This window comes from Salvia splendens, chromosome 12 (assembly GCF_004379255.2).
Source record: "Salvia splendens isolate huo1 chromosome 12, SspV2, whole genome shotgun sequence".
In the NCBI taxonomy this organism is placed as follows: Eukaryota; Viridiplantae; Streptophyta; class Magnoliopsida; order Lamiales; family Lamiaceae; genus Salvia; species Salvia splendens.
In genome coordinates, this window is record NC_056043.1 from 5241456 (window position 1) to 5265434 (window position 23979).

A 23979-nucleotide genomic window follows, 5' to 3' on the forward strand; every position below is an offset into this window, starting at 1 on the left:
TTCTCGTTCTAGAATTTGACGCTTGACGCAGATATTGCGAAGAAAGAGGGTGGAAAGACTCGAAATGGTAGATTTGTAAGGTGAATGATGCCATAACGGAGATGAATGAACCGTTGATAAGTCGTGAAGGTGGAATGAATGACGTCACTAACGATTATGAAAAGAACATTTGATAAGTCACAAATAAAAGCATAAATCAATTGAGAACTCAAGAGTAATAAAACGCATAATTATATTAAACTTCAAAGGTATGTCTTTGTAGTCTAACAATGAGGTTTTTGGGAAAAACTTCATTTCATTTATAAAATTAATCATCTTAATAACTCGAAGAAGCAAATTCTCGTTTCACCGAATTCTATTTTTTAATCATAATTTTATTTATTCATTTTCCCAATCATGCTAATTAAATATAACCTTATTGCGAATAAATTCGTGTAAATCTAAAACTATTTAGGGGCCTACTTTAACGAAGCTAACAAATAATTAGTAAGGCACTAAGCATTTTTAATAATTAGTTTTCAAAATATCTCAACTAGTGCTAGTAGTCCAATGGTTAGGATACTACCATTCCAAGCAATAGACCTGGGTTCGACTCCAGGGACTAAGCTTAGGGCGCGAACGACACATCGTCCGTCGTCCGCGCACCCACAGTGGCGGACGATAGCGCGCCCGATGTGCTCTTATGAATAAATAAAAGTGAAAAGGAAAACTAGATAGGAAATAATTTAGAAAAGAAACTCCAATTTAGTAAAAGGAAAAATAATTAATATCTTTCCATCTACTGATTCTACTAACTAGAAAATAAAGAAACACCAAAATAAACTTGTTTAACCTCCAAATTTTGTTGAACCTCCAAATCTTGTTGTATGCATCAAGTGAAGTATATTGAATAAATTGTATAACCACCTTTATTTTTCAATTTTGAAAAAGTGTGTGATGGACCAGAATCTGACATCTTTTGTGAGTCATGCCTCAGCATTTCAGTCTCCAAGTATTGAGATAAAAGAGCCGTTGGGGCTGAGTGATGAAGTGAGGAAATGAGCTCAAGATTGAGCTGCTGGAACTAGCTGTTGATAGACAGTTATAACCGACTTTCAGCTGAAGGGAGTTAGCTAGTTATTCATCTGTAATCACACACATATATTAGCCGAGAAAGGAATTGAAGAGAGAGCAGAACACACAACACATACACGATTGATAGTTTAGCCTTTGCTTGTGATTAGTTGAGGGCGTTTCAATTAGTAGAGTGGATACACCTTTCTTGTAAGCTTGATTAATAAACTCCGGTCAACTTCTCCGTGGACGTAGGAATCTTTGTCGAACCACGTTACCTCCGTTGTGTGCTTTATTATTCAGATTTGTGAGCGTGTGAAATCGGTGATACAATCCTAACAAGTGGCGTCGTCCGGTGGGAAGTCGATTACAGCTGATCTTGGGCGATTGAAGTCAATTGTAGCCGATCTTGGGCGATTGAAGTTGTGTTTTCTGTGTTGGAGCTGATCTCACCAAGTAGCAGACCAACTATTTGTGGAAATGTCTACAACAAAGTTTGAAGTTGAGAAGTTCACTGGCCGAAATGATCTCGGATTGTGGAGGCTGAAGATTAAGGTCATCTTGATGCAGCAAGGCCTCTGTGAAATCCTGAGTACCAGCGGCAATGATAAGAAGAAGCCTGAAGTCGATGAGAAAGAGAAGGCCAGGCATTGAAGCAGCCGGATCTTGTGGCTGAGAGTTTATACTTGAAGAACAATGGGAAAAAAGGGTCCAAGAAGACGTTCACAAACAAGCAAAAGAAGGACAAAAGTGAGGGTGGAAAAGAGACCAGAAGTTGTCACTACTGTAAGAAACCGGGTCACTTAAAGAAAACATGTTTTGCTTGGAAGAGGAAGCAAGAACATGAGAAACTTGGTGGTGGGGAGACTGCTGATCTAGCTCAGGAAGTAGAGGCATCTGAAGCTTTGAATATACATGATGGAGCCGTCATTGAAGAGTCTTGGATCATGGACTCTGGATGCAGTTTTCACATATGGTCTCACAAGTCTTGGTTTCAAAATTTGAGTAGTTCTCAAGGATCTGTAATGCCTGGTAGTGATCAGATTTGTGAGGTAAAGGGAATTGGAGAAATTAAGCTGCAAGTGAGTAATGGTGGCATCAAGATTCTGACAGAGGTCAGGTTTATACCCAAGATCAAGAGAAATCTTATATCTCTTGGAGTACTGGAATCAAAAGGGTACATGTTTGATTCAGCTAATGGAATGCTTAGGGTCACTAAGGATTCAAGGATCATCATGGATGCAAAGAGAAGAAATAGCTTATACTACTTGCTGGCTGAAACAGTAACTGAAGCTGCAAACTTTTCTCAGTCAGTGAGCTTGGATTCTTGGCATGCCAGATTGGGTCATGTTGGAGAAAAGGGGATCAGGGCATTGGCTAAGCAAGGAGTTATCAAACTTAGTACATCAGAAAGTCTTGGAAAATGTGAGCCGTGCATTCTGGGAAAGGCAAAGAAACTACCTTTTGGAACTGGTAAGCATAGCTCAACTAAACCATTCATGTATGTTCACAGTGATCTATGGGGACCTGCACAAACAGAATCTATGGGTTGAGGTAAATATTTCATCTCTATCAGTGATGATTATTCTAGGAGAGTGTGAGTTTACATCTTGAAAGGAAGTCCCAGGCATTTGCAAAGTTCAGAGAATGACACACTCGATATGAAAATGAGAAAAGAAGTACTTTGAAGTGTCTGAGAACAGACAATGGTATGGAGTTCTTATCATCTGAGTTTGAAGAATTTTGCAAAGTAAAAGGAATTAAAAGGCATAGGACAGCCCCAAAGAATCCACAACAGAATGGGGTTGCAGAAAGAATGAATAGGACCTTATTGGAAAGAGTGAGGTGTATGCTATTTTCTTCTGGATTGCCTAAGAAGTTTTGGGCTGAGGCCATTGCTACTGCCGCAGTACTCATTAATAAATGTCTCTCATCTGCAATTAACTATGAAACTCCAGATCAGAGATGGTATGGAAAGTTGGGAGATTATTCTGGTTTGAGAAGCTTTGGATGTGCTGCCTATGCACATGTGAAGCAGAATAAGTTGGAGCCTAGGGCTAAAAAATGTGTATTGCTGGGATTTCAAGAATATGTGAAAGCCTACAGATTATGGAACCTGGGTACAGAGGGTCAGAGAATCATAAAGAGCAAGGATGTGACTTTTAATGAAGATGAAATGTCATTCAAGAGTAGGCAGACAACTGATGATATCAGTAATGGTGACTTACTGAATTTTGAAGTTGGAGAGAGCTCTACCAGATCTGATGTTGATGAGGATATTGAGATTATAGAAAATCTGGAAGAAGGTGGAGCTATTGGGAATCTACAATCTCAGGGTCGAGATGATCAGCAGCCTGCAGCTATAAGTCAGGAGCCAAGGAGAAATCCAAGAAGAAATATTAGGTTGCCAGACAGGTTTTCTGACTACGACATGAGTTTCTTTGTCTTGTGTGTGGCTGAAATACTGATATATTCATAGCCCTCAACATATGAAGAAGCTATAAGTTGCAAGGAAAGTCAGAAGTGGATCAAGGCCATGAGAGAAGAGATAGAATCTCTACTGAAAAATGGTACTCCATCCATCCCATAGTAGATGTCACACTTGGGAGATGGCATGGGATTTTAGGAGATGTTATTTTGTGTGTTAAGTGGTGAGAGAAAATATAATTTTATAATTGAAGTGAGAGGGAACTTTTTCTAAAAGAGGAAATGTTACATCTTTTGTGGAACAAACTAAAAAGGAAAGTGTGACATCTACTATGGGACGGAGAGAGTACTTGGATTTTGGTAAAGAATCTAGGGACTCAGAAGTTGATCAGTTGTAAATGGATCTTCAAGAAAAAGATAGAAATGGGGGAAGTTGAAAGCATACGATTCAAGGCAAGATTGGTGACTAGAGGCTTCACACAGGTAGAAGAAATTGATTACACAGAGGTCTTCTCTCTTGTGGTGAAGCATACCTCTATCAGAATTTTATTGGCTTTGACTGCTCAATTTGATTGGGAGTTACATCAACTCGATGTTAAAACTGCATTCTTACATGGAGACCTAGAGGAAACAATATATATGGTACAACCTACGGGTTTTGAGAAACCTGAAGACAATGGTCTCAAACATAGCAGTAGGCAGTGGAATAAGAAGTTTCATGAACATATGGAGACAATGGAGTTTGAGAGATCAGATTTTGACAGTTGTGTTTACATAGAAGAAGAAATGGAAAAAAAGTTGTTTACCTTCTGTTATATGTGGATGATATGTTGCTGGCCAGTCCAGACAAGATAGAATTGCGGCTGGTTAAGGAGGATCTCAAGCTCAAGTTTGATATCAACGATCTAGGAGAGGCTAAGAGAATCCTTGGCATAGACATTTTCAGAGATAGAAAGAAAAGAATACTGAAATTAGTCCAAGCAGATTATATCAGAAAGGTGATAGAGAAATTTCAGATGAATGATGCAAAGTCAGTTTATGTTCCTTTAGCAAGCCATTTCAGACTTAGCAATGAACAAATGCCAAAGTCAGCCAAAGATAGGAGAGAAATGGCATCAATACCATATGCCAACATAGTGGGTAGTGTAATGTACTTGATGATATGTACAAGGCTTGATGTTGCTCATGCTATCAGTGTGGCTAGTAGATATATGGTTGATCCGGGTAGAGAACACTGAAATGCTCTAAAATGGATTTAGAAATATCTAAAAGGTTCAGTGAATGTTGGTCTGAAGTTTGGGGGTGGAGCTTGGTCAGAAGATAGTGAGACTCTTGAAGGATTTTGTGATTCAGATTATGCGGCTAATCTTGATAACAGAAAGTCTCAAAGTGGCTATATCTTTACACTATTTGGGACAACAGTCAGCTGGAAATCAAACCTGCAGTTTGTGATTGCTTTGTTCACAACAGAGGCTGAATACATTGCATTGACATAGGCTGGAAAGGAAGGGAAATGACTACAAGGGATCCTCTAAGATCTGGGAATTGAGTTGGGAGCAGTAAAGATTAACTGGGATAGCAATTCAACAATATGCTTAGCTAAGCATCAAATGTTTCATGAAAGGAGCAAGCATATTGACATTAGAAGGCACTTCATTCGGGATGAGATACAGGATGGAAGAATAAATGTGGTGAAAGTTCCTACTGAGGAAAATGCATCAGACATGTTTACTAAGCCTTTACCAGTTTCGAAGTTCAAGCATTGCTTGGAATTGGTAGAGGTTGTGGAGTGATAAGTTTATAGGAACAATTGAGAAGGGAGTTAGATATTGATCTTGATTTGCAGAGGCAAGGTGGAGATTTATGAGTCATGCCTCAGCAATTCAATCTCCAAGTATTGAGCTAAAAGAGCCGTTGGGGCTGAGTGATGAAGTGAGGAAATGAGCTCGAGATTGAGCTGCTGGAACTAGCCGTTGATAGGCAGTTATAACTGACTTTCGGCTGAAGGGAGTTAGTTATTCACTTGTAACCACACATATATTAGCCGAGAAAGGAATTGAAGAGAGAGCAGAACACACAATACACACACGATTGATAGTTTAGCCTTTGCTTGTGATTAGTTGAGGGCGTTTCAATTTGTAGAGTGGATACACCTTTCTTGTAAGCTTGATTAATAAACTCCGGTCATCTTCTCCGTGGACGTAGGCATCTTTGCCGAACCACGTTAACTCTGTTGTGTGTTTTATTATTCAGATTTGTGAGCGTGTGATAAATCCTAACATCTTTCATGATTTATTTGACAATTTTTTGTTTTATTAAAATTGGAATGTTGGCCAGCCCTGGATATTAGATGACAATGTTGCCTTGCCCTGCCCTATCCAACGTGGTCAAGCCCAAGAATAGTTTCTAAACGACCGCTCTTTAAATAATGGGCTATCGGCCCATTGTGGGGTAAATGCTTTTTTCTAAAATAGAATTATTTTAGTAGATATTTATACGTCGTAAAATTGAGTCGTCGAGCAATGTATTTCGTCAATTTTCAATATTATCCATCTCCCACAGAATTTCCCAAATCGAAGCATCTCCGATCTCCTAGGGTTTCCAATATCCTTCTCGGCGACCGATTGTGAAGATTATCAGCTCTCGAGGTTTATTCCTATCGGTCGTAGCTTCGATTTTGATCATCTCCAGCTCCCGCGATGACGACCGCTGCAAGACCTACCTGGGCACCAGCCAAAGGTGGGAATGAACAAGGGGGAACTCGAATCTTCGGTCCATCTCAAAAGTATTCGTCTAGGGACATCGCTGCTCATACTACCCTCAAACCTAGGTTCGTTCTTTTCGCATTTATCATCCTCAAATGCTTAGGTTTTGTTTTCTGTTTTCCTTGACATTTCCTAGGGTTTGTTCCTGTTTCTGGTACATGTATAGAAATTCTGTTTTATTACGTCTTTATTTCACAAACGGAGTTCTTAACAAGGTAAGATGTTGGCGTCGAACTATTGGGTGATATACTGATATTTGTTATATATGTTCACGTCTTCTGTTTTTCTTATAAAATGAAGGTTAAGATATTTCATGTGAAACTGAGGGATTCGTCACTTTATGGTGGAAACTACTTTAGTCTGTCAATGTAGGGGAATAATGAGAATATTTTTCATGTTGTCCACTATAAGGCGGACACCCCAATAGCCCCCCTTCAGTTTTTGTCCATAGCCCCAGCCCCAAAATTTTGTTTCCGCCACTATGGTCAATAGCCCCCAAATTTTATAATCAATTTTCATTTTAAAATGTTTTTTGTTTCAATCAAGTATAATTAAAACCATCGCAATGTAAATAATTAGAAAACGAGGTAATTGGACCCGAATATTCGTTGTATTGCAAAAGGGTAAAATTATACAACGAATATTTAAAATAAAATACAACTAAAAACTCCTCCACATTTCTACTTGGTGTCGGAGTCTCCTCCTCCTCCCTCGCTGCTGCCGGCCGCGGTTTCCCCAGGAGCATCATCAACCAACCCCAGCCGACTCTCAATCCGAGTGATGAGCCTCTTGTAGATGTTCCTGACGTACGGGTCAGATTCCGCTGCGTATTTGCTGCATACGTCTTACAGTTGTTGCATCAACTGCACATTTATGTTATCTCTCAAGACCTCGTGGGGAGCTTGCACCATGTGCTGTGGGATTGGGGCGGGCTGGGGGATGCGAGATCCAGACACGGCCGACATTTGTCGGGAGGCACTTCTAGCCCCTCTGGCGCTGCGGATAGAGGCCTGTTGTCCCGGGGGCCATCCTCGCCTAGTGCGTGTAGCGGCTGGCTCTTCGACTTGCTCGTCGGGCTGATCGAACGAGTGCGAGCCGCTTCCTCTGCTGTAGTCCCCGACAAGGTTGTGCCTTGTACGCTTCGGCCCAGGAGCTGTGTTGACCTCTCGCGCCACGATGGACTTGAATTTCGGACAATCCGCGAGGACCAGATACTCCTTCCACAGGGTGAAATTCGGCCAGCCCTCCGTGTTGTATTGGCCCATCGACAGGGCCTTCACGTCTGTTTCGCTACGGCCACTCTCAGCGTGTAGAAGGTTGTTCTAGTATATGGACGCCAACCGCTTGGTAGCCCGCAGAATTCTGCTCCACTTTTTTCGGAGCTGTTCTGGGTCGCGCTTATCGGCTCCGTCGGGTTTGAACTCTTCGTACGCCGTCATGACGCGCCTCCAAAAGCTCCCCTCGGGCTGATCGGTGCCCACCACGGGGTCCGATGTGATGGCATCCCATGCCCTCGCTACGGCAATGCTCTCCTGTTTGGTGTAGAGCTTGCCCCGGTTCGCGCCACCGGCACCGCCGACGTTGGCGCCACCGCCACCGCCACCGCCACCGCCACCGCCACTGCCGACGCCGCTGCCCGAGCCCCGGCTATCCCCTGCTGCCGCCGCCACCTCCGCCCCCGAGCCCCGGCTGCCGCCATTGCCGCCTCCGCCGCCACCGCCACCTCCACCTCCACCTCCACCTCCACCTCCTCCGCCCCTACCGCCCCGTTCTGTCGGCGTATCCGGGACGCCAGAACTGAGCAGACCCATCATAGTATCCAGCGCGTCTTGATTCGAAAGGGGACTCCGAACGCGGCTGGTTAAGCGCGTCGAGGTTGGGTCTGTAATCTCCAAATGCGGAGCGACTCAGATTCCGCTGAATAGGTGCAGGCGTTGGAGAAGACCTCCACGACTGAGATGGTGGTAGGTTTGGGCTAGATGCCCACGGCGGGGGAGATTTAACTCCACATCCACGGCTGAGCCGGAGACCCGCCATATCCCGTCGGTTGAGAAGGATATCCGCCATACCCCGATGGCTGTGAAGGATAACCGGCCGACGGCTGTGAAGGATCGCTGCCATAGCCCGATTCTTGCGAGCCGGGTGATTTGTCGTCTCCACCGTGCATTTTATAGAGAGTGAAAGTGTAGAGATTGAATGGAGGGATTTTGTGAAAATGGTGAAAAAATAGGGGGTTGAGAGTGGTATTTATAGAGGTAAGTAATAAAAAAAATAAAATAAAATTTCCGAGTTGACCGCCGGCTCTCCGATCGCCAATCACTATGGCCGGCGCGCCTATAGGCGCGGCGAACGGACGGCCCGGCGCGTCCTCGCCCTCCCATCGCCTGTCCGCTGTCCGCCCCCCACCGCCCCAAAATCGTCGTCCGCCCCGGGGGCGGACACCTCCCCCACTATAAACCGCCCTGGGACCGCCCCCGCCGGGGCTATAGGCGGGGCGGTCCCATAGTGGATGCTCTTATGGTGATGTTTAACTTTTACTTAGGACTTTCACAAGCTAAAGATATGAATTCGATGTGTTTTTGTCCTCATTGAGGATTCATAATTAGCATTCTCTGATTACTCGTACATTTTGATGCCAACGTTAATCTGAATACCAGTTTATTTTGTCCTGGTGGTCTGGTGCAGAAAAGAAGGACAAGACACCCAAGAAGAAGTGCAAAGGAGAAATCTCAGGGACGAGCTAGAGGATCGCGAGAGGAGGCATTTCTCATCAAAAGGTTTGGTTTTCTCCATGTCCAACCGAAAGATATATTTCACTTCTGAGTTTGAGTATCTGACTCTGAGTTCTCAAGTGATTTAATTTGCTAATACAAATCTTTATTCTATGTTATGCAGAGGATAGAGATCACCGGAAGGGAAATCATCTTCTTTTAGAAGGTAAACAATGCATGATTGCTCGTCCGGAGTTTGAAAATTGGAACTGTATGCTTTTCTTGAATAAGCAGTAATTGGTCTACTCTATTTGCAGGGTCTAGGAGAGAAGTTGAGGACCGTATTATTCCGCGAAGTATAGATGCAGATGATGCTGATGTGAATGCTCAGAGTGATGATAGGTTTTCCATTTTCTATTTTTCATCTACTTTTATCATGTTATTGTTGATTTTTGGCTCCTGTCATATGGTGATTTAATGTATTGGTTTGCAAATCTTTATAATCTTTTACTAACCATTTGCAGAGGGCAAGTTTAGATTAATTTTCTCTGATCCTTTTTTTTTTTGGTTTCCCTTCTTAATAGAACATTGAAAAGATAAAATGTTCTATTTATGTTCGCATAAAAATCTTTTCTCTTCGTAATTGCTAACTTAGTATATTAATCATTTGTTGTAGTGATGAAGATGATGATGATGATGATGATGATGATGATGAGGAAGCACTTCTGCTTGAGCTTGAACGTCTAAGGAGAGAAAAAGCTGAGCAGAGAGAGCGAGAAGTAAGCCGCAAGTTTTCTGTCGTTTTCAAGTTTATGCAGTTATCACTCTTCCTATTGATTGCATTGTGTTCTAAAATCTCCAAATTAAAGTATTAACCTAGTAAGACGGGTCTAAGGCATTGCATGTTATAGGTGGAGTGTATAATTGGAGTTAATGCTAGTCCAATTCTTGAATTGTGCTGTGCGCTGTTTGAAAAATGTGGTCATGATGTAAAACTGATGAGTTTTTTTCTTTGTAGGAACGCGAAAAACAAGATGAGGAGTTGAAAGCTAAAGAAGAGCAACTTTTGCGTGGAAATCCTCTACTAAACAATCCAACTTCTTTTAGTGTAAAGAGGAGGTACTAAACTATTCCTTCCTTTTGTCTCCTTGTTTTGGGGGGTTGCATCTTTCCTTCAACTTTTAAAGTTTTTTTTTTCTATTTTCTTTACTTATTTAATACTACTATTATGCCCATCTAATCATTCTTCGAATCCAACTTGTTCAGGTGGGATGATGATGTGGTTTTCAAGAACCAAACTCGTGGTGAGACCAAGACTCCTAAGCGGTTCATCAATGACACCATCAGGAGCGACTTCCACAGGAAATTTCTACATAAATACATGAAATAATGACTTCGCCATTTCACCGATAGAGCTCTGGCCTGATGTTGAGAATTGAGACCACCAAGTGAAACAGTTATTTGGCCTAAGTATTGATGTGTTATGTGGATTGTATGTGTTTCACCCTGGAATCCAGTCCCAATATACAGGTTTACCTGATTCCGTTATTAAATACTTAAAGCTGCCTTGGATTTATGATGTGGGTGAAAATAGATTATGATTGCAAGTTGTTGCTTACCATTGTCGCCATATTACTAGTATAATTATATATTTTGTCAAAGATGAGATGTGTTTAACACCTCTGGGCTAAAGTGAAATCACTATATTGGTACTCGTTGAGAGCTGTAAAAGATTAGTAAAGAAAGATGTGATATGATTTTGAGTTGGTATATACAGTATCCATCAAATGCTGGCTTAGACTGATTCGGTTTATCTCTATGCCGTGACCTCCAAATCAAATGATGAACAACTCTTGGTAACCTGATTAATGCTAGTTGAATGTAATGCAAGAAAATCAAGGAAAAAAGATAAATATCAATCAATTTGCAGATGTACTTTTGTGATAACACAATTCTGGACACGTGTATGTATTACTCACAAAGCTATATACTAACACGAACGACGGCATCAAATTTGGTCGTGCAAACTTCAGCACCATCTTCATATAGAACAACTCGACCCCACGCAACTCAAAACACCTTTCCACACAACTCATGGCGGTGCGGTATCTGCACATTTCGGTTATTGAGAAGCAGAGTTGTGCGCACAACCCATACACCAACTCATTACAGGCCGATTTAACATTCCAAACAGATCAGACCACACCAATTCCTATTTACTTTCCTCCTTTTGTCCTTCCAATACAAACTCAACATACAAATTTTTCAGAGCTATTACAACTGTAGTGATCAGTGGCCCCATTATTGCTCCCTGAAAAAAGTGATGCAAAGAACAAACATCATTTAACCCTATGCCAGCAAAAAAAATTCCTTAATAGATAAAGATACCTAGTGACAAACAGCACAATCAAGACAAGAACACAAATTTTCCAATGAATCTTATCATGCAACATCTACAAAATCTTGTTTGAGAACTTGGTGAGTAGCTTTTAGGAATCAATAGTGTAGAAGACATTCACAAATAAACACAGTATAGTAGCTAGAATATCACAGGATTACAGTAGCACAAATAAATGGCTATTTGCTAGCAATGAACCGATATTTAGCTTTCGTTATGACAATCATAGGTATGATTGATTTTCATTCAGCTCTGTCGAAGATCATCATACATAGGATGTTCCAAAATCATTGTCTAAACGATGCATGATCTGATGTAGTTTAACAGAGCTAATGAAACCATGGAAAGTGATGTTGAATTATCTATTTAAGTATAAGTAACAAACAACAGCAGACAGAGACAGAAGTAAACTACCTCCAATGCAGAGTCGAACAATGTCATCCCACCGATGATGCTGAGACCCGTAAGATAAGCACTATGACCAGGAATATCCTCCTGTATCTCTATAGTTCCATACTCCACAAGCGCAAGATGAATGATGAACAACGTGATTGCCAATAAATATCTTCCCTCGAACACCAACTGCAGCGTTGCTGGTATTGTCGAGATCCAATGGGGAAACAGAGGCAGCAAACAGCTCACAAACGCCATTACAGTTGACATATACAAAAAGTGTATTGAGAATAATCTGAAGAGAAGCCAAGTCAGGCATCCTTGATAGAAGGCAATCTCAACGGTTGCTAACAGAACTCCCGAGATGGCCTTATTCAGCACTTCAACACACCGGTCTCTTGCAGAAGGTGTGATGGGGAACATATATATCACTTGCTCGGTAACTCCACCAGACTCCGATGTGATCAGATAATACAACACCCAAAAAAACACCATGGATTGTGAAACAAAGTTGAGCAGCCCTGCGGCACCGGAGAGAATGGAGCTCCCAACCAAGAACACTAGCTTAGCGCTTCCACCTAGAACAGACGTGCTACTGACTAACACACTCTGCATCACATTCATCCCCTGAGAAGCAAACCCCTTCGCCTTCTCCACCAAATCTTCCCTCGTGATCAAAACTTCTCGAAACAGGGAGTCCACTTCGGCGTATATCTGCCCCCAATGCCGCTCCCTCATTCTCTGTTTCAAGCTCAAGAACCTCTCAGCATAAGGGGAAGGACTCATCAAAGCCGTGGACTTGGTGGAAGCGTTTCCTGATGGCGTGATCACAAACTGCTTGATCCCAATGACGAATTCAGTCATGTTGTACTGCATTGCCAAGGAATCAATCTGATCCGACACAGTCTCGTAGAGCTTGGTCGAATACATATCCACCATTCCGGGAACATCATTATCATCCATCCATTTCTTCACACCAATCCTCTCAGCATAGTTGCTCTCCTCCACATGAGACTTGAGAGCAAAAACAGCATCTTTCCCCTCCAACCCAATCTTGTAAGAGAAGAAGATAATCCCAGCTAAAGAGCCAACAATCATAGCAACAATCAAACCAATAGCAATAAAAGTCTTCAACCGTGACAATATAACCCTCGTGAAAAACGCACTCACCGGCAGCCTACGGAAGCTCTTGCTCCTAAAGGTAGAGACTTTACTCATAGTGGCATCCACAGCATTAGTAGTAAACATGAAACCCAAAGCCACAAGCGAAACCGACCCAATCCCACCAATCACTTCATACGCCATCACAAACAACCAAAATGAAACCAGCCACCGCACAAGCTTGTAGAAAGCGCTCTGCTTCCTCCGCATTGGAGTAGCAGCCTTCTTCTTCCTACGCGCAACTCCCAAAAACAATTCCTTGATCTCAACTAGGGTTCCGAAGAAGACCCTGAAAATGGCGACGGGGATTGCTAGCGTGGTCTCGGTTAGCCCCAATTTCAAGGGCTCAGCCCAGAATCCGAAGAGGGCTTCCTGAATTCCTCGGAGAGGGATCGAGCAGAGCACGGCCCACAAAATGGGGCGCAGGAAATTCTCGAGGAGCTTGCCGACTCCGAAAACGAGGAAGATGGTGAAGGTGAGGCCGGCGTGGGCCATGGCGATGTAGAGAGCGAGGCGCACCTGGGGATCACTGGAGAGGGAATTGGCGTCGCCGTCGTCAGGCGGAGGCTGCGCCGCCGCCGCAGGAGACGGCGAATTGGTATCGGGTTTTCTGATTGAGGCGGATCGGAACATTTCCTGCCAGGGAGGACAGAAGGTGTTGGATTTTGATTTGGATTCTGAATCGTATGGAACCAAGGCCATAATGTGGAGAGGGGGAATGACGTCAAGCCCCCTCTTTCATGGGAAAAAAATTGGGTCTTTGTTGCGATTCTAGAGAGGGATAAGGGAGTGGGTTTGGGATAATTAACAGAATTTGAGAGAGTGGAGAAGAGGTCTTGCTCTGTCTCTCTTGTCTCTTTGTCTCTCTGAGTCAGTTGATTTTTCTTTTCTTTTTTGATTTAAAATTAAATTCAGTGTCAAGCAATGATTAGTTATTTTGAGTGAAGTGACGAATAAGCCCTTTCCGGTTTTCTAACTTTTCACGTGGGGGCCCACCACTCGCACCGTAGTTGTCGGCATGGTTTGGATTGGTCATACGTTTTTGAACCTAATCATTTTCAGCATGTGACCATCTATTTTGGGGAGGATTTTAACATTTTCATTTTCAGGATCGCAATTATAGTAATCTTATGCTACTCATACTTATTTAACTGATGATTGAGGTTTTGATTACTCATTTAGGTATTTATAGAATGGATTACTCTTTTACTTATTTCTTAATTATATAAGTAACGGAGGGATGCACAATTTGAGTGCAATCTCTCTCCTATTCAGATTTTATTATTATTAAATTCTTAAACGAGGTAATGTTTTGGTGATTTCTTGATTTTAGTGAGTTTGAGTGGTTGAGTATTTACTTATTTTAATGGATAGTTTAGGGTTTGGGCAAGGTTTTTATGATGGGTGGTTGTGGACTTGTGGCGATCGATTTGTCCAAAAAATGGGCGCTAATGTTGCTCCGATTTTGGTAAGTGCAAACTCTATCTATATCTTGGCGAGTTCGCATCATGCAACCGGTGGTTGCCGCTATGGAATGTAATCTTTCTGGATATTATTGAAATATTTGATAATGTTTAATTTTGGTTAAATTGTTATGCTAATATCTTGATGTTGGTCGACGATGGGCAAGTAGCGATTGAAGGTTGGCATGATAGGATTGTGGATTCTACTCTCCTCTGTCTCACTCAAGATGACCACATTCTTGAGTGGCACGAGATTTTAAGAAGTATTATTAGGTGGAATAAAGTAGACAAGAAAAACGTAGTTGAATATTTTAATAAAGAGAGAAAAAATTGTTTCCAAAATTGGAAAATGGCCATTTTGATTAGGACCATCAATAAGTGATATATCTGGAGTTGCTAATGAGTGATTTGTGCTGCATCCATTCAAACACAAATCAACAAATTAAAATCGCATCTTCGTCTAGATAAACATCGATCAATACCTAAGAGCATCACCATCCATGCTCTTGCCAAAGAGCATGGATGTGGGCCCGGACCCACTTTTATTAATTTTTTACTCCATGCTCTTTGGCATGGATGGCAAGAGCATGTATGTGGGCCCGGACCTACTTTTATTAATTTTTTACTCCATGCTCTTTGGCATGGATGGCAAGAGCATGGATGTGGGCCCGGACCCACTTTTATTAATTTTTTACTCCCTGCTCTTTGGCAAGAGCACAACACTCACATCCATGATCTTACGCAAGAGCATGCTCAAGGGTCCCACCATTCTATTATTTAATTTAAATATTTCAATTACTAAAAACATTTCCACAATATTAAATGCATTAATAATACACAAAATACTATTACAAATTACTAAAAAAATTAAAAGTTACATAATTAAAATCCTAAAAATTAAAAATTACATAATTAAAATCCTAAAAATAAAAAAATATTAAAAATTGAGATTGAGAGAGTTGTTTGATATAATGTCATTTTTTTGTGTTTGAAATGAGAGTATTTATAGATGAAAGTATGAATTTTGGGGTAAAAATAATGAAAAAATAAATTAAAAGTGTGGAAAAAATGGATATATTTTATTAGGAAGTGGAAAAATATTTTTTTTATTAAATTTGAAATTTTCAGATTTTTTCAATTTTTTAAAAAAAATAATTAAAAAATGATAAACCAACGGCCAACCAGAGCATGCCACGTTGGTTGCCCATGTTCTTGCCGTTGGCACAGACATGCTCTATGCATCGAGTATGGCCGTGCTATTGGCAAGAGCACAGCGGCGAGCTGGGGTGGTCTGCTCTTGCCGACGGCACGGACATCGTCCTTGCGCAAGAAAACCGATGAGCATGCTCTAACGTAATATCTATTTCGAAGGTTGGGATTAATATCTATTTCAAAGGTTGGTCTAATCCCTCTTAAATCAGAGAAGAAATCAAAGGAGATCTAATTTAATAGTATAACAATAAGTAATTAGATTACAGTTTTTTTTTTGCCTTCCTAAATGTAATCAATCAGAGCATCCACAATCAGAATAACCCAGTCATAGCCCAGCCACAAACTCCTCCTGCCATATCATCAGCACTAAAAATCCTTCTGCCACATCATCAAAACAAGCAAATAGCCCAGCAATAGCCTAGGCACATCACTCAAAATTATATAAAACAAATAATTAACAATCACACAAAATACGGAATTAAATTTAAGACACAACTACGAGAAAATTTAATTATATTATTAAAATTTAAAAATACATTAACTAAAAAATTAAATTAATTTTAAAAAAAATTACATTAATTAAAAAAAAACCCGCCTCCGTCTCACTCCTCGTCGCCTCCGTCGCCGTCGCACCCCAACCGTGCCGCGACGGCATTCATATCGGCTCGCATGCTCACGAGCATTGCGTGAAGAAAACTCTTCTCCTCGTGGTCAGTTGCCGTCTTCCAATCGGCTAAGGTCTTGGCCATCTGAGCCCGCGTTTGTTGACGCGCGAAGAAGGCGAGATCGGCTGTCGAATGGCCAACAGGGGGGATGCCGACTGGACCTCCTGGGACCCCCCGGCGACCCCCCTCGATTCCCGTTGCGCCCGCCTTTGACCAGCCGGGTGAGTTCGGCGAGCGAACGATGGAGGGGACGGGAGCTCATGAGCACCCTCGGGGAGGTCGTGGGAACCGCCGCTGCCGCCGCTGTAATCACCGGTATAGTTCAGTCGCTGCTTCTTCGGCCAGCCAGCGTCGACACCTGCCCGGAATTTCTCGGAGTCTGTCAGCACCTCATAGCAGTTCCAATAGGTAAACTCCTTATAGAGCCCAGGCACGGGGAAGGCTTTCTCCGTTATCCTCCTGCAGTCCTCGTCAGTTTGGCCACTGCTCTGCATGCGGAGGGCGTTGGCGTACAAGCCCAAAAATCGGGAGACCCCAATCCTGATTCGGTCCCACGCCTTCCGGCACTCCTCCCCGTTGCGTGGCCTCCCCTCCGGGCAAAATGCCTTGTAGGCTGCTGCTATTTTGGCCCACAAGTTGACGATCCTCTGATTTTTCGAAGTGGGGGGATCATCGCAAACACTCACCCACGCGTAGGACAACGCGACGATCTCCGCATCCGTCCACTTCCTCCGTACCTGGTTGTCGTCATCAACCGGCTGCGACGACTCGCCGACCCTTTTGCCCTTCCCCTTGCCCTTCTTCTTTAGGCCGGCCCAACCCCGCCCTACTCCCCCCGTTTGAATGGGAGTTTCCGGAACCCCGAGAAGATCAAACCCCAACTCCTCTAAGGAGAAAGTCTCAAATTGCGTGAACTGCGTCTCCGATGGGGTCGATGTGTGCGAAGAAGCAGTCGAAAAATCAAAACTGGGGCGATAGACGTTGTCCCCCCCCCTCCCCCCCGCGTCCCCTGCGTCACGGGCTGCATCGCCGGTACCCCCGGCATCATCTGCATCTCGGGTGCCCACCCCGACATCATCTGCATACCGAGATGCATTCCCGGTACTCCCTACCATCCCGGCATACTAACCCCGCCTGCCATCCCGGGCATCATCTGCTGCCACGGGTACATGTTGTAGTACCCGGGCATCGGACCCCATCCACCTCTCACGGGTACCGAGGGAGTTTAAGACTCGCTCGTCACTGGAGTACATTCGTTGTTGTTATCTATTTCGCGTTGTTGCTCTTGTACAGAAATTAAGATAGAGAGAATACTCGTTAAAATAAGCGGTGCAAATGAAAATGACGTGCAAATTGCGTATATATAGTGTTTCGAAAATTAAATTAAAAAAAATCCGCTCGCCGATCCGGAGCCTGCAATGGCGGCCAGCAGATCGGCGAGCGCATCGGCCAGCGCTCGGAAATCGGCGTGCGCTCGCCGATTTTTTCGCCAAAATTCAGCTAGCCGGTTACAATGATTCAGCGAGCGGACTGGCTAGCGCCGGGGATCGGCTAGCGGGTCCGCTCGCCGCCATTGTGGATGCTTTCAAAGGAATATTGGTAAAATTATTTTTGGCAATAGCAAAGTACTAGCAGTTTAATTAATCAGTGTCCACGTGTATACGAAACTACTAACAAAATAAATAAGAAATGAAAATATCGAGTCATTGAGAAAGCCAAACGACGTCGTGGGGTTGGAAAAATCGCCAGAACCAGAGCTTAGACCTCTACTGTAGCTATGGAAGCTTCGGAGGAGATCTTACTCAACTCGCTAGCGAACTCGGGCGTACCGATTCCACTCGGCTGCTCTTCTGTCGGAGACCTCACACCGCCCTCTCTCTTCTCCCTCTGCTCCGCCGCTCTCCGCTTGATCGATGGCCAGCGTTATGTGTCGGCGTTTCCTCCATGCTTGCCGGAGGATTCAATCCTTGATAGGCTCAAAATCTGCTCGGAACTCGCTCACGCCTTTAATGAGTTAGGCTACAGCCCCGACCTCAGTTTCCACAAGGTTTCCACTGCTTCTCTTCCATCCTTACTTGTTTTCACTGTATGATTTAATTAGGGAAGTTTGTTTCGTAGTACTATAATTCAATTCTCAAAGGGTTAGGATCTCAATTGTGCATTTCAATTCACAACTTTCCTGTTTCTTCATCATATGGAGTTGTTATCTCTGATGAAGTGATATGGATTTTCATTAGGCAGTTTCTGTACCCATCCGAGGAGGACTCGTATAACCTAGTGAGATTTTTGGTTGCAAAAATCTCTGAATCTTCTGGAGCTCGCACAGCGCCTTTAAGAGATGGAGGTAACGAGCTCGGTGATGAGGGAGATACTGTGCAAATTGAAGAGATTTTGGATGGATTTAATTCAGCTTTACACAATGTGAAGCTAGAGGATAAAGAAACTAATGCGAAGGGAGATTGGTATCCGTGTATTTCAGAAGGGGTTGAGAGCTCCAGAAGCAATGGCCAAAAAAATTCTCAGGTAAATTTGTGTTCCTTCATTCAAGTTTCACCAGTTGAATTTATTTGTGATTAGCTTGAAAGCTTAGAAGTAATATTCTCTTAGAAAAAATCATTTTACAGTTCGACATCAAACTGATACTGAAAATGCAGCCGGGAGAGAAGTATATTATGCCTCTGTTGAATTTTGTAATATTGAAATTGGTGATTCTTGTTTCCATTGATGTTTTATGTATCGTATACTTACTCAGTGCTGAGAGTAGCAAGTTATTCTACTTGCAGCATCTTGATGAAGAGTTGCAGCTGTTAAAAGCAGCTGCAGAAATGGTGTGTGATGGCCAGCATCCTGTTGAATTTTACATTGATCAACTCAATGAACAAGTGGAAACCAAAAGACATAAGCTAAAGGAGCTAGAATCAGAATGGTAGGATTTGTTGATGGTTTGCTTGGAGTTTTAATTTTACTTGAACTAACACCTGAAACGGACAGGCTTTACTGGATAATTATTTCATTTTATGTCGTTTTATATATTTATATCTTTGAATTTTGAGGAGTATACCATTCAACCTGAGTGAGAAGTGTAATGAATATTTTCCACAAAAGGATTGTCACGAATTTTCAGTGCAGGAAAGCTACTGAAGGACCTCTGCTGGAGAAGAAGAGAAATCTTGAACAATCTCTATTCTCATTATATCCTGAGGCAAGTGGAAAGCTTGTGAAGATGAAAATGGAAACAGAATCTGTTTTAGCGGAGATCAAAACAAGGTACTTCGGTTGCTATTTTGCATCTCTTTCTGAAACTAGATGTAACAAGATAGCAAACAGATACAGTTATTCCTTGTCCACCATGATCACTTGTTCCAAGATAGTATTACTGAGTGTTGAAGACATGATTTAATTTCGTACAATAATGTCTTGATGCCACATGACTATTGCATGTCATTTGAGACAAATATTGTTCTTAAGCACCTATGTGACCACATTGGGTAGTATATTCTCAATTCCTTTATTGGCATACACTGGTCTGCTTATGACTGGAAAGTGTTGTAAATGGTGTTGTACTTATATGATCTTCACAGATACCGGCTGGTTTGCTTAGGCTTATTTCCCATGTTAAACTCTTGGAACAGTTGTTTTCAATCTCCACCCCTAAGATTATTTCTTATGCTTACTGTCTCTAGTGCAACACAGTTCAAGTTTTACTTTATCTCATAGATTCCAGGTATTGCTAGAGCTAGAGTTAGTTGATGTATGTTAAAATATCAACTAACATGTCTGTGTTGTTTCTCAAAATAAGGGAGGAGGAACTCTCTAAGCTATCACAAGATCTCAAGAAACAGCCCAAGCTGCCACCAAGGAGGCCCTACATTGAGCGTGTCACTGAAATTACTAGAAACAGCAGGAAACAGGATAACGACATACAACGTATCCTGAAAGATACCAGGGAGCTCCAGTTGGAGAGTAATACTATCCAGGAACGCCTTAATCGAACTTATGCAGTAGTTAATGAAACAGTTTTCAGGTATAGTTTTGAAATGCACCCATGGCTTTTCATCTGAAGTCTATTATGGCACATCAATTGTGTAAATTAAGTTCATATTATCATTTGATATGTGGTTCTATAGGGAAGCCAAAAAGGATCGTGTTGCTCGACAAGCTCATAGGCTTCTCACGGATATCCATGGAAGCTTCGAACAGATAGCTGAAAAAGTCCTAGCCACTGACAGAACTTGTAGAGAAGCTGCTGATTATGAGGCCAAACTTGCAACCCTCCATGGTAGGAGCACGAACATGAGCAAGTTACAAGAAGATCTTGATGCCATTAGAAAAGAAAACGAGCTCCTTGAGCAACGCTTGCATCAACAATGATTTTGTGGCATTTCTTTTGTCTTTATTTACAACTTTCCCTGTGTACATTGTACTGATGCATAATTTTTTCAAACCAGCCATGAATTCAAGATAGCATTTGCAGTTTATATTGTGCAATTTGTAAATCAATAGTAGTGTTGAAACTGCAAAAAATATGCAGGTTTTGCTTTCTGGCATAAAATGAGAGTTTGGTAATGTCAAATGACACAAAGTTTGAACTTCCATTAGGGGAGAAGAGAATAAACAGATGTGAATAACTTGATCTGTGAACAAAATGAAGAGATGGAATGGATACTGAGAGTATGTTATCTACAAATATTCATGTCCTAAAACTCAGGTCTTGGTCTTGGTTTTCGCCTGAGAAATGGAAGAATCGAAAATGCTTCGTCTCTTCTTGCTTTGATCCTCCCTCTCCTGACGCTCGAAGTGCTTCTGAGCATGACTGGCCACTTGCGTCGGATTTCTCGTGAGAACGACATATCGCGATATGCTCTTCCAGTCCCCTTTCCCATAATTCTCCAGTCCAAGCAGAAACAGCCTTTTCCATAAATACAAAAATGTCACAATTGACAAAACTACAATTCAACAAAACTGCAATTCGATAAAACTATAATAAACAAAAATGTTACTATGCAATTCAGTTTACCTGTGCTCGTCTTCGGTCCAAGGTCTGCCGGCTTTCCTCCCCATTTGCTTTTTCTCAGATTTAGGGCACGGTTGGGGCTCCGACGATTGGTCCACGTACGCCGGCGGCTCGATCTCCCCGGCTTCGATCGCCGCCACGTCCTCCAGCAGCATGGCGTAGTGCCGCTCGACCTCCGCCGCCGATTTGGTCCCGAGGCGAGCGGCGATTTTCTCCCATCGATCGGCGCAATCGTCGGGGAAATCCACGAGGCAGTCCTCGAATTGCTTGTCCTCCTCCCACGTCCACCTCGGCAAGTCCGCCGCCGCAGAATCACTCTCACTCCCGCTGGTATTCGCCATCACGATAGAGAGATTCTCACTCCTATTCTTCACTCAGGTATAATTTGAATCTGGAATTTGTGCAAAAAATGAATAAATAAAAATATAAATATATATAGTGAGTGGGCAGATTATTTGGGGGGTTTCATAATTGCACTCATAAAACCTGGATCAGTTTCCTCATCTGCCCAGCGCGGATGATTCGGCTTCCGAATTCACGCCGAGCATATGAGAGTGAAATTTCTGAAACTGATTCAAAATTTTCTAACACTTCCGCAACCAACTATTGTTTTTTTCCTCTTTTTTTCCCTCTGCCCTATACGTATTTGATTTCGTTTGTTTTGATTCTAATGAAATACCAAGGAGTATTTCTCCACGAAAATAGGGGCAGTTTTAATATAAAATAATATATATATGAATTTTAAAAAAATACTTAGAGCATTAATTCTAGATTATGAAGTCTAAAAAATAAAATTTACTCCATTAAAATTAAAATAGATTAATTCAGTAAAACGAACGACAATGATAAAAAACAAAGATTATTGTTTGGATATGACGAGAGTGTTATATATATAGTCAGAATCTACAACTATGCAATGGGTGTATATTCCATATGATTGTTTTAAAATAGTAGGTAAGTATATCGGTTAAGAGCATCCGCATTGGCATTCGTCTCGGCGGACGTCCACGTGGGACGTGTAAAAATCATGGATTAAATATGCCCGGTCAATGGATTTTGACCAAATAATAAATGTGACGAGACATTTAATTTTGTGAAATTAAATGACATAGCTTCGATCTACATTCTACGTAGATAAATGTAGTATATTCACTTTCTCAAATCCGATTTCCGGTGAGTGAGAAATAGTGGATTAAAGTTGGGCATAATTAGCTTTTAATTAAAGCTTGGAGTTGGAGCTTAGGGAATAATTAACTAGTGTTAATTATCCCACATTGGAGGATTAACACATCTTTTAATGTGTTTAAATTAAGTGAATTTATGTTACTTAATAATTATAGTGGACCAAGATGGGTGAAAGAGCCCACACGCGCGCGCCGCCGCCACCGCTCGCCCGAGCCCGTGCACGTGGTCGTGGTCGCGGGACGTGGGTCCGGTCCCGATCCCGATCTTGGACTTGGATCTTGGCAAGTGGTCTTTGGGCTTGGTGCTTGGGCTTGTCCCTAGCCCAAACTTAATCTTTTTATACCACCGCAGAGTCAGCAATCCAAGTGGCTTGACACGTCGTCAAGGGTGGCACAGGCAGAGCTGCCACGGGAGAAAAGTAAACGCTCCGCACGCGAAAGGCATACTCCTGCCACACGCTCGTAACCGTCGGCGGTTACGAATCTGCCATGATGAGCCTTCATGGCTGTTGACCCACAGCAGTGGACTGAGCCTATAAATAGGCTAGCCACTCCATGCATCTACACCACACTAATTCACAAGCATAACAACATAAGCACTCTCCCTCTCTCTGCATTGTCTTTCTGACGAAGCTCTGCCCTCTTCTTCATCCAGTTCGCCGGAGCTCTGCTGATTGCGGTGCTGCATCAAAAGAGACGTAGCCGTTTTACCTTTAGGGATGACACGCCAAACCGAGAGCACTACCGGGGCGTATCTCGTCTTGCGGGAAGAGGCCTCCTTGACTCGGCTATCATACTGGTTCAGTTGTTTCGATTTTCAATTGTAATTTCATTCAGTTCAGTTTCTCTTTTTCTTCCTTTTGGGTTGTATTACGCCCGGTTGTATCTCTTGTAATCCGCAGAAACCAACAAGACGAGATATAACTTGCCTTTGAAGGAATTTGGACCTTTAAACTGAACTAAAAACTTTCAAAACATTTAACACCTTTGCTGGAGATGTCGACTGAATCGAACACCGCTGCCGCCACCTCCGCCGCTGCCATTCCCTCTACCATGGCGACCACTGGACCCGTCAACACTTCATCGATCCCCTCGATGATGCCAACCCCCGGCTTCCCAGCCGCTTCTTCAACTGTCCCATGGGTTTGGGACAACCCTTTCGGGGCGTCCACTGGTTCCACCTTTGGTGGTTCGGTTGGTTCCACTTTTAGTGGTTCCTTCGGATCCTTTAATGGATCGAGTGTTGAGGCCTTCGGGTCTCACACGAATGCTGGGGCCTTCGGGTCTCATGCGGGTGCTAGTCCCTTCGGGGCTGGTACGACCATGGCAGACTCTATGCCCAACATGACCATGGCGGGCTCTATGCCCAACATGAATGGTGGGGGCTCTATGCCCAACCACGTTGTTGGCTCCTTCGGGGGCAACGGAATTGGTTCCTTCTATGGACCAAGTTCGGCACCTTTGGCACCAAGAATGATGCCACCTGCCGAGAAACCACCCAAGTTTGGAGGATCTGACTTCAAGAGGTGGTAC

At 42.7% G+C, this 23979-nt stretch overlaps 4 protein-coding genes across 5 annotated transcripts; 2 read left to right on the plus strand and 2 right to left on the minus strand.

Annotated features, from left to right (window-relative positions):
• The first annotated feature begins 5989 nt into the window (after positions 1–5989).
• LOC121758600 (protein CWC15 homolog) lies at positions 5990–10574 on the plus strand. Its single transcript, XM_042153971.1, has 7 exons — positions 5990–6310; positions 8931–9022; positions 9141–9182; positions 9274–9358; positions 9633–9735; positions 9975–10075; positions 10223–10574. The coding sequence occupies exons 1-7, from the start codon at positions 6180–6182 to the stop codon at positions 10344–10346; spliced, it is 678 nt and encodes a 225-aa protein (XP_042009905.1). The 5' UTR covers positions 5990–6179; the 3' UTR covers positions 10347–10574.
• A 277-nt stretch (positions 10575–10851) lies between these two features.
• On the minus strand, positions 10852–13763 carry LOC121758599. Its single transcript, XM_042153970.1, has 2 exons — positions 11769–13763; positions 10852–11267 (listed from the first exon to the last, which is right to left on the minus strand). The coding sequence occupies exons 1-2, from the start codon at positions 13608–13610 to the stop codon at positions 11169–11171; spliced, it is 1941 nt and encodes a 646-aa protein (XP_042009904.1). The 5' UTR covers positions 13611–13763; the 3' UTR covers positions 10852–11168.
• A 4211-nt stretch (positions 13764–17974) lies between these two features.
• On the plus strand, positions 17975–20726 carry LOC121757197 (coiled-coil domain-containing protein 22-like). Its single transcript, XM_042152713.1, has 6 exons — positions 17975–18295; positions 18490–18771; positions 19032–19174; positions 19378–19515; positions 20048–20272; positions 20376–20726. The coding sequence occupies exons 1-6, from the start codon at positions 18026–18028 to the stop codon at positions 20617–20619; spliced, it is 1302 nt and encodes a 433-aa protein (XP_042008647.1). The 5' UTR covers positions 17975–18025; the 3' UTR covers positions 20620–20726.
• A 95-nt stretch (positions 20727–20821) lies between these two features.
• On the minus strand, positions 20822–22024 carry LOC121757198 (transcription factor SRM1-like). Of its 2 annotated transcripts, XM_042152714.1 has the most exons (3): positions 21749–22021; positions 21266–21653; positions 20822–21157 (listed from the first exon to the last, which is right to left on the minus strand). In XM_042152714.1, the coding sequence occupies exons 2-3, from the start codon at positions 21601–21603 to the stop codon at positions 20953–20955; spliced, it is 543 nt and encodes a 180-aa protein (XP_042008648.1). In that variant the 5' UTR covers positions 21604–21653; positions 21749–22021; the 3' UTR covers positions 20822–20952. The 2 variants fall into 2 exon arrangements, with proteins under 2 accessions (XP_042008648.1, XP_042008649.1); XM_042152715.1 differs by having other exon boundaries at positions 21266–22024.
• Positions 22025–23979: the final 1955 nt, after the last annotated feature.

Excerpts from the sequence above, each read along its gene's own strand:
- LOC121758600 (XM_042153971.1), top strand. The coding sequence starts at position 6,180 with ATGACGACCGCTGCAAGACCTACCTGGGCACCAGCCAAAGGTGGGAAT. Across the intron at positions 9,023-9,140 it reads GAGGCATTTCTCATCAAAAG|AGGATAGAGATCACCGGAAG; the intron begins GTTTGGTTTTCT and ends TATGTTATGCAG. Across the intron at positions 9,183-9,273 it reads AAATCATCTTCTTTTAGAAG|GGTCTAGGAGAGAAGTTGAG; the intron begins GTAAACAATGCA and ends CTCTATTTGCAG.
- LOC121758599 (XM_042153970.1), bottom strand. The coding sequence starts at position 13,610 with ATGGCCTTGGTTCCATACGATTCAGAATCCAAATCAAAATCCAACACC. Across the intron at positions 11,268-11,768 it reads TGTTCGACTCTGCATTGGAG|GGAGCAATAATGGGGCCACT; the intron begins GTAGTTTACTTC and ends CACTTTTTTCAG.
- LOC121757197 (XM_042152713.1), top strand. The coding sequence starts at position 18,026 with ATGGAAGCTTCGGAGGAGATCTTACTCAACTCGCTAGCGAACTCGGGC. Across the intron at positions 19,175-19,377 it reads AAGGAGCTAGAATCAGAATG|GAAAGCTACTGAAGGACCTC; the intron begins GTAGGATTTGTT and ends TTTTCAGTGCAG. Across the intron at positions 19,516-20,047 it reads TTAGCGGAGATCAAAACAAG|GGAGGAGGAACTCTCTAAGC; the intron begins GTACTTCGGTTG and ends TCTCAAAATAAG.
- LOC121757198 (XM_042152715.1), bottom strand. The coding sequence starts at position 21,603 with ATGGCGAATACCAGCGGGAGTGAGAGTGATTCTGCGGCGGCGGACTTG. Across the intron at positions 21,158-21,265 it reads TGGACCGAAGACGAGCACAG|GCTGTTTCTGCTTGGACTGG; the intron begins GTAAACTGAATT and ends TTTATGGAAAAG.